Source organism: Ovis aries, chromosome 21, assembly GCF_016772045.2.
Source record: "Ovis aries strain OAR_USU_Benz2616 breed Rambouillet chromosome 21, ARS-UI_Ramb_v3.0, whole genome shotgun sequence".
Lineage (NCBI taxonomy): Eukaryota > Metazoa > Chordata > Mammalia > Artiodactyla > Bovidae > Ovis > Ovis aries.
In genome coordinates, this window is record NC_056074.1 from 14699743 (window position 1) to 14713565 (window position 13823).

The following is a 13823-nucleotide window of genomic DNA, read 5'->3' on the forward strand; positions in this document are numbered from 1 at the left end:
CTCCATCCTTTATTCATTTAGCAAATATTTGTAGTACTTTCCAAGTACCAGACACCGTGCTGGACACTGGAGAATACGGCAACGGACAAGCCAGGCTGGCAAGATGGTGGCCACAGACAAGTCCACACTACAGTATGGGAAGTGTTGCAGCAGGAACCCCCAGGAGGTATGCCAAACCCAGGTTTGGAGCATCTGGGAAGCCTTCCTGGAGGTGGTGATCTTGAGATTAAGCCTGGAGGCTGAATGGGGGCTAGTGAGACTCACAAGGGTGGTAGTGATGCAGAAAAGGGAAAAGGAAAGGAAACACTCAAGGAGGAAGAACAGCATGTACAGAACCTCAGAGGCGAAATTCTGTAGCTGTGCTCCAGGGGCTGCCCTTCAGATCAGTTCTATGCCGGTGGTGCCCTGAAGCTGTGCAGATCTGCAGACTTGGGCAAAAGAGGGAGCGGTGAGTGTGTGGAAGTCAGGGCACGTCAACCAGTCTCAGCACACTAGTGAGAAGTTACGAGACTTGAGAGGCAGAGTGATGCCAGGGAGGTTGCTTGAGACCAGGTTAGGGCTGAGGGCCTGAGGCAGAGTATTCCTCCCTCTGCTGTGGATGCTCAAGCCTCCATCTCTTCATCTCTTCCCTCTGGACTCCTCTGTGGCTCCAGAAAGCCTTCCTTGGTGCCTCCAGTTGAAGTGAGCTCCCCACCCCCTCGCACATCCTCCTCTGCACTGGGCCACCTTCTGTTCTGACAGGTCCCACCCCGGCCTTGCTGAGAGCTGCGTGGGACACTCCCCCTGCCCTCCGACCAGCTCCTTGGAGGCTGTGCCTCTCATAGTCTGTACCCCCTCACCTTCTCGCCTGCTCAGGGGGCATTTAGGAAATGTCTGTGGAATGAAACAGTGCTCACCATACTTGTCTGGTCACACACTGCTCTTATAAAGAAAAGATAAAGGTACCCCCCCTCACTTTATATACACATGTTTATCCGTACTGACATCTACAGTTTATTGGGTGTTCACTGGCTGCCATGCCATTCTCACGCCAGTATTCTTGCCTGGAGAATCCCATGGACAGGGGAGCCAGGTGGGCTACAGTCCATGGGGTTGCAAAGAGTCGGACAAGACTGAGCAACTAACACACATGTCATTCTCAACACATTACTTGTTTTAACTCCTTGAATCCTCAGAGCGACTCTGTAAAGTAGCTATTCTTATTTATTTTCTGCTCTCCATGACTTAGATGAGACAATTGAGTCACAAAGTGCAGGGTAAGTTGCCCGAGGTCACTGTTACAGAACTAGCAAGTAGAACAGTAGATTCAGATGGAGGGTCCAGAGCCCTTCCTTTTAATATAATCCTGCACTGCTTCTGAGGATGCCAAATTGAGACGGCAGTGCATTTTATTACATATGTTTTAAGTAGGAATGCATTATGTACATTATAAAACATTTACAAAATAGATATTAGAAGAGAGTGACATAAAAAATACTTCTAGAATGTTCTTGCACCCAGGAGATTGTTTTATGTCCCTTCCTGGGGACCACTTAAAAGATGCTGATGAATGAGAGAGAGGAAATTGACGTAGTTCCAATAGTTTCTGTATACCATGGAAACCTCATGAGTTACTGTGCACCTATTAAGGCGCTTCCCTAGTGGCTCGCCTGGTAAAGAATCCACCTGCAATGCGGGAGACCTGGGTTTGATCCCTGGGTTGGGAAGATCCCCTGGAGAAGGGAATGGCTATCCACTCCAGTATTCTGGCCTGGAGAATTCCATGGACTGTATTGTCCATGGGATCACCAAGAGATGGACATGACTGAGCGACTTTAACTTCACTTAAGGGTCTGGCACCTTGTTAGGTGCTTGAATGTTAGGTATGAATGTTCAGAGCAAACCCAGAGGCCTGGGGTGAAGCCTAGAGATTCCTTGGAAGGGAGAAGAAACAAGCATAAGGCCTGGGAGGGACTGTGCTGTTCTTAGCCCAGAATCTCCAAAGTTTGTGATGGAACAAGTTACTTAGTTCTGGAACTATTTATTTCATAAAGCTTGACAGATTTACTCAGGAAGAGGCTGTAACAAGCACCCTGGAACAACAGATCATGTTTCTTAACCTTTGTCTGAAATTCTAACAACTCAGCATGGTCTGGTCCTGGTTATCTCAAGCTCATCAGAAGCTCTGATTGGAGATTAGAAGATGTCTTTGGTTAATAAAAGATGAGGAAATGAATGTATATTTGCTTAATTAATGCAGCCTGGCTGACAAAATCTTTTCAATCCTGGGACTGAAGGGGAAGGGAAATCTTGAATGGAATTCTTCATGGGGTGGTTTCATTCAGTTTGGTCAACATTTGTTAAGCACTGACCCTGGGATTCTGCTTACTGAAGCATGTGCTCGGATGTAGTATCTTTAGTCCTTAAAATAACTTTATTAAAGGGGAGGAGCTCCTAACTTACAATGAGAAACTGGAACACATTGACCCAAGATCATATAGTCAATAGGAGGCTAGGGCATGATGCAAACTCCTATTCTGTTGAACTTCAAAGCCTGCTGCAAGAAGGTACTGTATCCCAAGGGGGTGCATACACTTTTATATGGGAGACAGCTACAGATAACTCCAAATACACCAGAGCAAATATGATAACAGAACTAAAAGGTTAGTTCAAAGAAAAAAATGATCATCCCTGTAGTGCTATGTGGTAAGTGGTGTCAGGGAAGGGTCTCCCTAGGCTAAACTGGAAACCCTGGTTTGGACGATTTTAAGATAAGTCAGTCCATGGGGTTGCAAAAAGTCAGACACGACTGAGCAACTGAACTGAACTGAAGGTAAATCATAGCCCAGATTTTTAGGTGAACCAAAACACAGATGGAAAAGCTACCCAGAGATTGTACCTTGATCATGGATTCCTACTGCCTCAATTGCTGTTACTGAGTTTCTAATACGAACCAACCAAGTGGGATACACAGCAGCTCTATAAAATGTCACATGTGGTTGGGCTCAGGGGTTGACATGAGCGTCATGGAACCTGCACAATCCTGCCAGATTTGGTCACTGAACTGAGCGAGCCTCTCTTGGTAGACAGACCCCCCGCCCCTCCCCACAAGAATCAGCAGCTCTCTATACCACCTCTTCCTCAGGGCTCTACCAAATCTTGTGGCGATGTGTCTGGGCTGCATTTTGTTTCCTAGGTGTTTGGTCTCTGAAACACTGAATGGATCTGGTTATGTTTTAAACCTTCTGTGAGTCAAGGTGGGAGAAAAGCAGCAGGCCTGGCTGTCGAGTGAATGCTTTGCCTCGTACTGTATACCCCTATATGTCTGCGCTTATGTCCCCTCTCTTGTACACGATGTACTGCACATGCCTAAAGGCCAGACACACGGAGGACAGCAAATTGCCTGTCCCCAAAGGTCCTGTCCCCAGTCGTCACCCCCTGCTTCTGAGAGTTGGGAGTGTGCCCACAAAACGATAGAAAGCTGGCATTTTAGAATCGTGGGACCCTGACACATTAGAAATCTGCAGTCAAGCCTCCTGACTTAGTACCCCAAAACTTAGTGCTTCCAAACTCACAGGATGTTAGTGTCGTAAAAGGTATACAGTATTTTCCTCTGAAATGTTAGAATTTAAGAACGCTAGTCTGTGAAACACTTAGAATTCATCTCTTCAGACAACATTTATATAGTGCCTACTATGTGCCAGGTACTACGTTAGAGTCTGGAGAGATACGCAAGTGAAAAAGACTTAAGAGTTCTTGCTCTCTCAATAAGTTTGCAGAGAACGTACTTAAAATCTTAAAAGTGTCAGATTCTTGGAAAAGTTTAAGTGTGTTGGAATCCTAGAATGCCAGCGGTGAAGGGGGCGCTAGATCATTCTTTCCAGCTCCCCCCTACCTTTTATGAGGCCCAGAGGCTGTTCCAGGCATGCTGGATTAAAATCTGACTAATAAGAACATTATTTCAGTTCGCTAACATCACCGAATGGCCAGCTTCTCAGGGGCTCAGCGATCACCCAGGGTGGCTGCTCATTTTATTAGGGAGGCCACTGAAACTCAGAGCAGGGCAGCTGTGTGATAGAAGACACAGCTCGCCACCGGGACTAGACCTCAGGTTTTCAGGCCTCTCTCAGAAAACAGGCAAAGCAGGAAGGCCTTCCCCCGTGTTTCCTAGGGGCGCGCTCTTTGCAAGCTGCGCAGGAGGCCAGCTCTTCAGGAGTTTGCACCCACTTTGCCAGAGGCATCAGCCCCGCCCCTGGGCCACGTGTGCAGTAGATCACCCAGTGTTGGAAGCCCCCTCCCCCTGTTGATGCGTGTTTTATTTTGCGCACTCCCCCTCCCCGTGTGCCTCAAAACCAATTTTCATTATTTTTTTTTCTGTCTGTGTTTGTCTCTGTGGTTCGCAGGTGCTCCCTTGCATTGTTCATCCGCTTCATCAACCCCTATTGAGCAGTCCCCCTCCCCGCCCCCCTCCCCTCCGGCCAATGAGAGCCAGAGGCGGTTGCTAGGCAACGGTGTGGCCCAGCCAACCCCGGACTCAGACTCTGAGGAAGAGTTTGTCCCTAATTCATTCTTAGTTAAAAGTGGCTCCGCCAGCCTGGGGGTCGCGGCAAACGGTAAGTCCCTCTCTCTTTCTAACTTCTGTGGGTTTGTGTTGTTTTACCCTTTCGTTGGCGATGCTGGTTAATCTGCCTGCTTGGGCTGCTTGCAGGGGTGGAGGGGCCTGGCGCATGGGGAGCTCGGGGTTCTCAGGGGACCTGGCAGTCTCCATGGGCGGGGGAAGCCCCGCTCCTGCCAGGCTGCACTGCTGGGGTCTGTGGGGTTGGGGGGCTGCTGTTCCCACCCCCGTGACAGACGTTGGGCAGACAGAGTTGCAGAATAGAGATGCTCAGACAAATACCAGGAGACAGAAAAATCAGGTAGAACCTGAGTCAGGCAAAGACAGGGAGACAAAGATAGACTCGGAAAATGAAAAGTCAAAAATACCACCGATTGACTGCTTGCTGTGTGCCAGGAATTGTGCCAGCCACTGTCACTTGTTGCTTTATTGGATCCTCCTCACAACCCTGCCTAAGAGACCGGTCTCATAGTGTCTCCACTGACCATGAGGAGGCTGAGAGAAAGGCTTCTGGCGTTTTGGGAAGTTCTTAAGGTTTCACACTGCCTGAAGACGGGGCCCTGGAGCCCAGGCAGCTGCAAGGCTGAAAGCTGACTGCAGAGAGAGCCACTGGGCTTGAGCAGGAAACTTCCTCTTAGAATCCTGCCCTGACTCTCTTAAGGAGAGGAGGTGTGGGAGGACTCAGTGCAAGACGTCCAGGCTGGCCAGGAGCTTGCAGACCCAAGAGTTAGCATCTGGTCAGGTGCTATGTGACCTGGGCCAATGTACTCGCAGCCTCTGTGTCTGGCCGTGACTAGTCCACTTCTTTGCAAGAACTCGAAGCCTGGAGGGGATTCAAGCCTACAGAGGGGGGTGATATATATGAGATAAGCTGGGATCTCCCTGATGGACCAATATGTCCTGATTATCAAAGAAGAGGAAAGAAAATGAGACTCTCTCCACTTAACATTGTAGCTTGTGTGTTGATTTTGCAAACATTTATTAGTAAGTGCCTGTGCGGCACTAAATTCCGGTCCAATTCTGGAAAAGGCAGCAAAGATTCAGAGAGAATAGGCAGGACTAATGGGCTCTGCAGTCGGACATCTTTGCATTAACCGTAAGCTTTTTATTGCTGTGGAATTTCAGACAGGGCACATTGCCTCTAAGCTTTTCCTCAAGCGAGTATAACATGGGCATTGTGGTACCCAGCTCATGATGAGGGCTTGTCACAGGGCCTGGGATAGAGTTTAGTAAAGGTTAGTCATGGCCACAGTCACCGCCCACCTCCCTCCAGGGAATTTATAGACAGCCTGTGTGTGAAAGCTCCCAGCACACTGCCTGGCCCTTAGTAATACTCAGAAGAGTCAGACTCCTTATCTCGTAGGATCATTACAGCCTAAGGTGATAAAGGAGGTGGGAACCTGGTGTGGGGGTGACTCAGGAGAAGAGCCTCCAGTCTGCCCTAGAGAATCAGGAAATGTTTCCTAGAGGAGGCCTTCCCTGGACCTGAAAGAAAAAGTAGGGTGTGTCAGATGGAGATAACCAATGGCTTTAATAACCCAGGATATTCTGGGCAGAGGGAAAACATAGACAAAGGACCCAGGGTAGGGAGCTGCTGGGATCCTGGCGCCAGCTCTTTTATACCCGGGAACATGGCCAGTAAGTAGGCATTAACTTTGGAAGGGTATGGGAGGCCACATGGTAAGTGACCTGAGCTCCTCTGGATGCTGACCTGAGGCTCTCAGGCATTACTCAAGGCCCCACCCCCCAACCCCCACCACCATGACAAAGAAAGGTGGTTTATCCCTGGCTCCCTCCCCTAACCAGGATCTCTCCCAGCCTTTGCTCTCTTTGAAAACCAGACAGATCTTTGGCCTTGGTGGTTCTCTTCTGGCAGGATCTTGAGCCCTGCATTCTCTGTGACCGAGAGCAAAGCCGTCCTCCAGGGCCTTTTCCCTCTGTGCTCCCGAGAGGAGTGGCACTGTCCTTTTGGTGGTCCAGTATCATTACACCTTTATGCCTTTTAGCTACCCTTGCTTTAAACTGTGCAGAGAAATAGGGACCTGGGAATGGTTTCAGGCCCAGCTCTATGGCTTACTGGCTATTTATCCTTACAGGACAATCACTGTCCTTCTTCAGGCCTCAGTTTCCCCATCTTGCCAACAATGGAGCAATTTCTAAGGTACTCTAATTTTCTGAGTGTTGTATGGGTGCTGACAGGTGTGCCAGTCAGTAGCCTTCTTAAGCTTACTTGGAAAAATATGTATATACGTTGGGACATTTTTTGTTCATTTCTAAATAAATAAGCCTTGTAGGTAAAAGAGAAGGCAGGAGATTAAAGTCCTTAATCTCTCCTCTTGCTAATTAACTGAACAAGAGCAATCAGACTGTTGAAAGTTCTGCAGCAGACTGATGGCATTATTGCATTATTGATGTGCAGGGAACATGGGGGACTTCAGCCTACAGCTGTCTGCTCAGGTTCGCTCCTCTTTACTCCGGCTCCCAGGGGACTTAGAGACACTTCAAAGTCCTTCCCTGAGGCCTTGCTCTGAGTGTGCCACTTTAAAGTGAAAAGTGCAAGTGTTAGTCACTCAGTCGTATCCAGCTCTTTGCAACCTCATGGACTGTAGCTCACCAGGTTCCTCTGTCCATGGAATTTTCCAGGCAAGAATACTGGAGTGGGTTGCCATTCCCTTCTCCAGGGGAACTTCCCAACCCGGGATTGAAGCTGGGAGTCACTCTAAAGGTTGGTAATGAATGTGTCCGGTGCCTGAAGGGAGAGTCTCGGCCCTTGGTGATCTGCTGCTCTGGGTTTGGTGGGTCACAGGTGTCACCCTGCCTGCCACCTTCCTGTGCCCCAAAACCCCAAAGCTAGGGGTCTTCCGTGATCCCAAGGACCTGCTGCCATTGGCACAGACCCAGCCCAACAAGTGAGGAGGAGTAGCCCCTGCTCCACAGTGGGCCCAATACTTGTTAAGTTTTGTTTCATTGTTTTTTCATGGAAAAGTGTGAAATTGTTTTAATGGAATCATCTCTGTTGCTTCTGTCAGTTATAAAAGTAATAGTGCTTGCTAACTCAAACAGTGCAGAGGGTAACAAGAGAAGTCCTCTTGTAACTCTTCCTCCCAGAGGTATCCACTTTTAACAGTTTGGTGCAGGGCCTTACAGATGCCTTTTAGGGAGTGAAAATTAGTGAGTAAATACATGAAGGGAGGAGCAAGCAGTGCCTGAGGGCCACAGTGTAGCCAAGAGACCAGGCGTGCATGCTGAGTCGCTTCAGTCGTGTCTGACTCCTTGCGACCCTGTGGACAGTAGCCCACCAGGCTCTCCACTATCCACAGGATTCTCCAGGCGAGAATGCTAGAGTAGACTGCCATGCCCTCCTCCAGGGGATCTTCCCAACACAGAGATCGAACCCGCATCTCTTGTGTTTCCTGCACTGACAGGTGGGTTCTTTACCACTAATGCCACCTGGGAGGCCCAAGAGAGCAGGCCTGTAGTCAAGCCTTCTGAAATCGGGCCCCAGAGATTCGACCCTGGGCACAGGACCTTAAACCCCAGAGCCTCAGCTGCAGCGCAGGTGAAATGGGGAAACCCTTCTGGGGTCACTATCTCCCTTCCCTGTCTGCACACCTCCATTCCTTTCCACCAAGTGAAGGCTTTAAAGCCCACCCGACAAAGTAGATTAATTGCTGTGGCTTCTTTAGAGGCCTACTTCCCCAGGGGCATCTTTGAGAAAGTACTTTAAATGACAAAGGCAGCCCCTCAGGCTCCTGGAGGGTGAAAATGAAGTTTCCTCTGGCCGGAGCTGACTCAGCACCCTCCTCTGAGGGCTGGCCCTTTGGGAGGCAGCCTTCTGGGAGCCAGGCTGTGTGCTCCACGGGCTCCCGGAGGCCCTCTGCCTCCAGCTGCGTCAACTCCTGCCCCGGCTGCGATCCCAGGCCTTGGGCTCCCCAGAACCAAGCTGCTAAAATCCCCATGTAAAGAGCAGGGAGGCCACGTGGGGCATCACAGAACAGGAAAGGAAGCAGCTCTCTTCTGTCATCAAAATCCTAATCCACTCCAGGGATAACCATCTAGAAGTCACTGATAGATACAAAGAAAGATTTCACTAAGATAACAACTTGTCACAGCTGAGGAGCTAAGGAAGTGGTTAGGATTAAGTAGATCTTTGTCCCTATCCCCACAGAAACTTTTCAAAGGAAATATTAAATGTGCCGTCATCTGGTGACTCAAATGGTAAAGAATCTGCCTGCAATGCAGGAGACCCGGGTTCAGTCCCTGGGTCAGGAAGATCCCCCTGGAGAAGGAAATGGCAACCCACTCTAGTATTCTTGCCTGGGAAATCCCACGGATGGAGGAGCCTGGTGAGCTGCAGTCCATGGGGTTGCAAAGAGTCGAACACGACTCGATGACTAACACTTTCACTTTTTTTCAAAGTCTAAAGTAGAAGGATTTTAAAAGCTCGTTGGTTAATATTTAACAGGGGCAGAAAATAAATAGCTCAGAGAAGGCTGTCCGCTTCTCAAAGCTGAGGTGAGACAGGAACAGTGGGAGAATTTGCATGTAATGAGCAGCTCTGGTCTGTCGTTCCTTTACATGCGTTATCTTTTTTGAGCTTCTGTTTGTCTCTGTTCAGCAAACTGAGGCTCCAGAGAGGGTCAGGGGCTTGCCCATGGCTTCACTGCTCCTAAAGGGCATGCAGAGACCCATACTCAAGCCTACTTGATTTTCGGGCCTCAATTTTCTTCCTTTACCCCCAATTTTCTTGTGTTGTTTTCAGGACCAGATCCTGTTATTTCTGTGTCTTTTTAGTAGGAAGCTGAAGAAGATAAGGGGAAGTCCACCAAAGAAAAGCTGATTAAAAAAAAAAAAATTACTAGTTGTACTCACCTCACAAACCTTGATGAAGCCTCTAGTATGTGAGAGATGTGTAATCTCGCTGAATCATGGGAACTCATGGAATCTCGCTGAATCTTCCTCTCTATCTTGTGTCATGCCTATCTTTAGTCTCATGGAGGCAACAGCAGGCAATAGAGGTTAAGTAACTTCCCCTAAATCACACAGCTTCTAAGTCGCAGAAGCAGATCTGATTCCCAGGTTTGTTTGAAACCGGAGTGAAACCTTTCCCTTGTTCTTTGGTGAGGACTATGGGAGTTTCAAAGATGAATCAGGTCAATGATTTAGACACTAAATTTTGCTGCTGCTCCTTGAAAGCCAAGCCCTGGATGCTGGGCGATCCTTGGCCTTTTTTTTTTTTTTTTTGGTTCCCTTTTCCCCCTGCTCCGGGCCTCACCAGATTTCCCAGGCTGGTCCCACTGGTCAACATCACTGATGTTTGGCAGTTTCATTGACTTTCTCAGGTCTTAAGCAGCTGGGCTTATTTTGTTTTGACTTCCAATCCGGCGGAGGAGTGTTTATTTTTCTTTCTAAATGAGAAACACTGCTATGTATGTGAGCTCCTTCCAAAAGTGTTTTCTTAAAACACAACAAAAAATTCAACTCAATTTAGAACCTATCCCGATTCCCCTGAGGGAGTCTGCCAGGGTCCTGTTAAGTCAGTTTGTGAAATCACAAAGCAAAATTGTGCCTGTTTCCTACTATGGAGACGTATGCAATGAGGCTTTTGTCTCCTTTCTCTGTGAATTTCATGGAACCTGAGTTAGTTGTTCCATGCCAACTGCAGGTACTTGGGGGTCTGTATGATGCCCAAGACCCAAGGGTTAAGGACATAGGAGCATGTGAAGTTTTCAGGCATTTTTGTTCACCACCAGCTCTCTTGCCTCAAAAGACTCTTGTTGGTAAATAAATTCTTACACCAGCCACGTCAAGAATGTAAGTCCTTAACTCCTAAGAACAAGACAAATTGATTTCTTCCCTCTCTCCTGCCTTCATCCACGATGACATTTGAAATGTTTGTGGATGTTTTCCTGATGAATGAAGGGTAACAGGCACTGACTCTTAAGCATAAATATCCTCTGAAATAGGTATTTAATTCATAGGGTCAAAAATCCCTTGAATGAAGCCCTTGGAGTTGCATTTTAGAATCTAGGAATTTTTAGATTTAAGGAATAAAATTCAGTACACATACTGTGTCTTTCTTAACATTCTGACTGCTGGGCAAGCCCACGGTAATCAAATACCTTGATATTTCTGCAGTCAGACATATGAACAGCTACACTGGTGACATTTAAAAAAAAAAAAAAAGGACTCTGAGATCCATGTCTGTTCAGGTCAGGCTTTGCAACCAGAACAGTTTTGATAAAACTTTGTCTTAGAAAAGAAAAACCTCTCAGTCTTAAGAGTTTTGAGTTTTTTTGGAATGGTGGCTTAACAATGGTGATCCTGAATTGCGCCTTTTCTTAAATGGGCGGAAGGGGTCCCATGATTCAGAAAGGCTCATAACAGACAATCATAGAGATAACCAGAAAACTTAGTAACTAGAAGGGAAGCTACAAGGGAGACCTGGGTTTGATCCCTGGGTTGGGAAGATCCCCTGGAGAAGGAAATGGCTACCCAGTCCAGTATTCTTGCCTAGGAAATCCCACGGACAGAGGAGCCTGGTGGGCTGCAGTCCTTGGGGTCACAAAGAGTCGGGCACAACTGAGCGACTGACGCTTACTTACTTAGAAGGCATGATACAGGTGCAGACTGCTGACTGGGCAACTCCACATTTATCTAACATGAGTGCTTGGAAAGACCAAGCCCCTCGAGTGTAGATGTGGGGGTTCAGGAGGCCAGTGCCAGCAGGTTGGCTGACTGGCAGGCCTAGGAATTCAGGAGGTGAGAGGCCAACTTCTCTCTTCTCCAAAGTCTAGAACTTGGAGACTCTGAGTAGGAACCTTCCCTGAGAGCCCCTTCGGGTGTATGGACAACCCCCGCCCCCACCTTTCTTTGCTGCCTTGCTGTCTTCTATACAAACCCCTCCTTGACAGTCTAGGGACCTGGTTATTCCCAAGTCTGATTTCCAGGTTCAACCACTGATTCCTTGAGGCAGGCCTTGTCTGACGCTGTGTCTGCAGAGCTGAGCATATATAGGTGTTGCAGTCAAAACTAGGAAAAAAAAGTTGATATCCTTTCTTCTCTTTTACCAGCTCCCCTCATCCCACCCCACCCCCCAACACCACACACACACCCACCCACCCACACACAAGCACCCTGCTAGGAATGGTGCAGTGGGCCGCATGGGGGATATAACCGGAGACCCACAGAGAGGATTTGCCCCAGGGCAGAGTCAAGGGTCAGTGTACAGCCCCAGACTCCAGGGCCCTCTCTGCCTCAGCAGGTACTTCCCTCCGCTAGGACGGCTCTCACTTGCAGCTTCCCTCCAGGGGCGGGCGGCTGTGTCCCCCCACATGGGAGCAGTGGGGACAGCCACACAGGGGTCACTTCCGGTTTTCGTAGGGTTCACAAAGCCCTTTTTCATAGGTTACCTCAGGCCGACTCTGGTGATTCTAATTTAATCGCCACGTTGGCTTTCTTAGGACGTAAGGCTTCTTCCCGACCTTGCAAAATAAACAGGTCACATTCTGAGTTAATGTAACCAAACGTCCTGGGAGAACCAGGGCCCTCTAATTAGTCACTCACGTGACACGATCGCAGACTCTTTGCAGCTCCCTTTCCACATTAAAAGGGACAGAAATAACATTTTTGGTGTCTGGCTTGATTAGACATAGGAATTCCTAGACCACCCCTCAAGGAAGGCACGGTAGCCCTGTGTCTGGACTATTTCCACCTGGAAACTAGACCTGGATTGTGTCCCTGTGGGAGTGTTTGTGGCTTGCTCCCTGGGGCCCTCATGGACACCAGGCCACATCTTCAGGCATCTCCCGACAGTTCGGGGCACAGACTATTGAAGAGGCGCCAGGAGGAAAGCTAAGGAAAGCTTGGGAGAGTAGTGTGTCTCACGCTTTGGTAACCCTGGCACTCCCCAGGCCCGTTCACATCCACCATCTCCCGGGGCCCAGAGCTCACGGCATGAGGTTGGCCGAATGTGGAGAACCACCAGGCCGGAGGGAGGGCAGAAGCTGGGCTACCCCTCTGACTGTGCAGCTTTGGGCCAGTTTTAGATCTGCCCTCAGCTGGTTGATCCACACTCCGAGGCCCGCCGCCATCCACAGAAGCTGAGTTTTCCAGCTGTAACTGCTCCTGAAATAAGCCTCCTGGTAATCTTGCCTGAGTCGTCCGGGAAACCTACTTGGGGAGAAGTGTGTGCCTTGGGACAGCAGCCCTGCCTTCTGAGCCCAACTCTGCATCCGACCTGCGGCGTGACCCCCACCTGCCCGGTCCTTTGATTCCTTGGCTGTCTCGTCAGGGTGGTGGGAGGACTTGGTTAGATCAGCATTCCCCAGGCTGGTTCCTTTGTATGTCACTATCAGAGTCTTCGCTAGAGCAGGGCCCACCTCCATGCCATTTCCTTGCCTTTAAACTGCCTCCTTTCTTGAACTTTTTCTTAAGCTAAGTAAATCTATTTTTAAAAGGAAATTGTATATTACTGCGGCAATTTACTTGCCATAAATAGAGGGTAGCTGTAAAAAATAAATACTGTGGTGGTAAGATAAAGCCCGCTCTAGAACGCCCAGCAGAGATTTGCTTCTCTTTGTTAAAGAGGGACATTGGCAAGTGTTAGGTGTTAAAAACCTACCAGTACCAAACAGAGACTTCCTCCTCCTCATCAGAAGCTTTCAAGAGGATGGAGGCCATCCTACATGAGAGCAAATAGCTCACTCATTCACCACTTAAAACCATGTCCGTGGGACCCATGGTTCCGTGGCTCTTTCTAGAACTCTGGGTAGGCTTTCAATGTTATACCCTACGGCCTGCTCACCTTGAGAGTAAATATCTCTTGCTGTTCCCAAAACCCCCTGTCCTTCCCCTTCCTAAGTGTGGTCTTTTCTAAGCGAGCTGTTCCTACCTTCCCCTCCTGCCCTCTGCCTCTGTCCTCAGGTCTGAACTGGGTGGTTTGCGCTCAACTGGATTCCCCGTTACTGGTTAACAGCTCCCAGCTTAGACCAGGAACCCAAGTGGCTTCCGCTTCTCCCCTGCCTCTTCTTTCCCTTCTCCTCCCTCTTCTTCTGAACTGTCATTGTTGATATAGGTGTTTGAGATCGAATGACTTAAAAAACATTCCCTCTGCTTTAAATGGCCTAAAAGGACTGAAGCCAGAAGGAAAACAGAAATGGCGCCATATGGAGCCATGGGACAGAGAGGCTGTGGAGGCCTGCAGGTCCTTCGTGTGCTGTGTGCCCTT

At 48.8% G+C, this 13823-nt stretch overlaps 1 protein-coding gene across 10 annotated transcripts in view; it reads left to right on the forward strand.

Annotated features, from left to right (window-relative positions):
• TENM4 (teneurin transmembrane protein 4) overlaps positions 1 to 13823 on the forward strand; it is an 849352-nt gene that overhangs the window by 514886 nt on the left and 320643 nt on the right. For 9 of the 10 annotated variants that reach the window (XM_060403943.1, XM_060403939.1, XM_060403940.1 and 6 more), the window contains one exon: positions 4383 to 4592. The exons of the other annotated variant lie outside the window; for it this stretch is intronic. In XM_060403943.1, coding sequence (XP_060259926.1) covers positions 4383 to 4592 — 210 coding nt within the window. The remainder of the gene's footprint in view (positions 1 to 4382; positions 4593 to 13823) is intronic. 10 annotated transcript variants of the gene reach the window in all.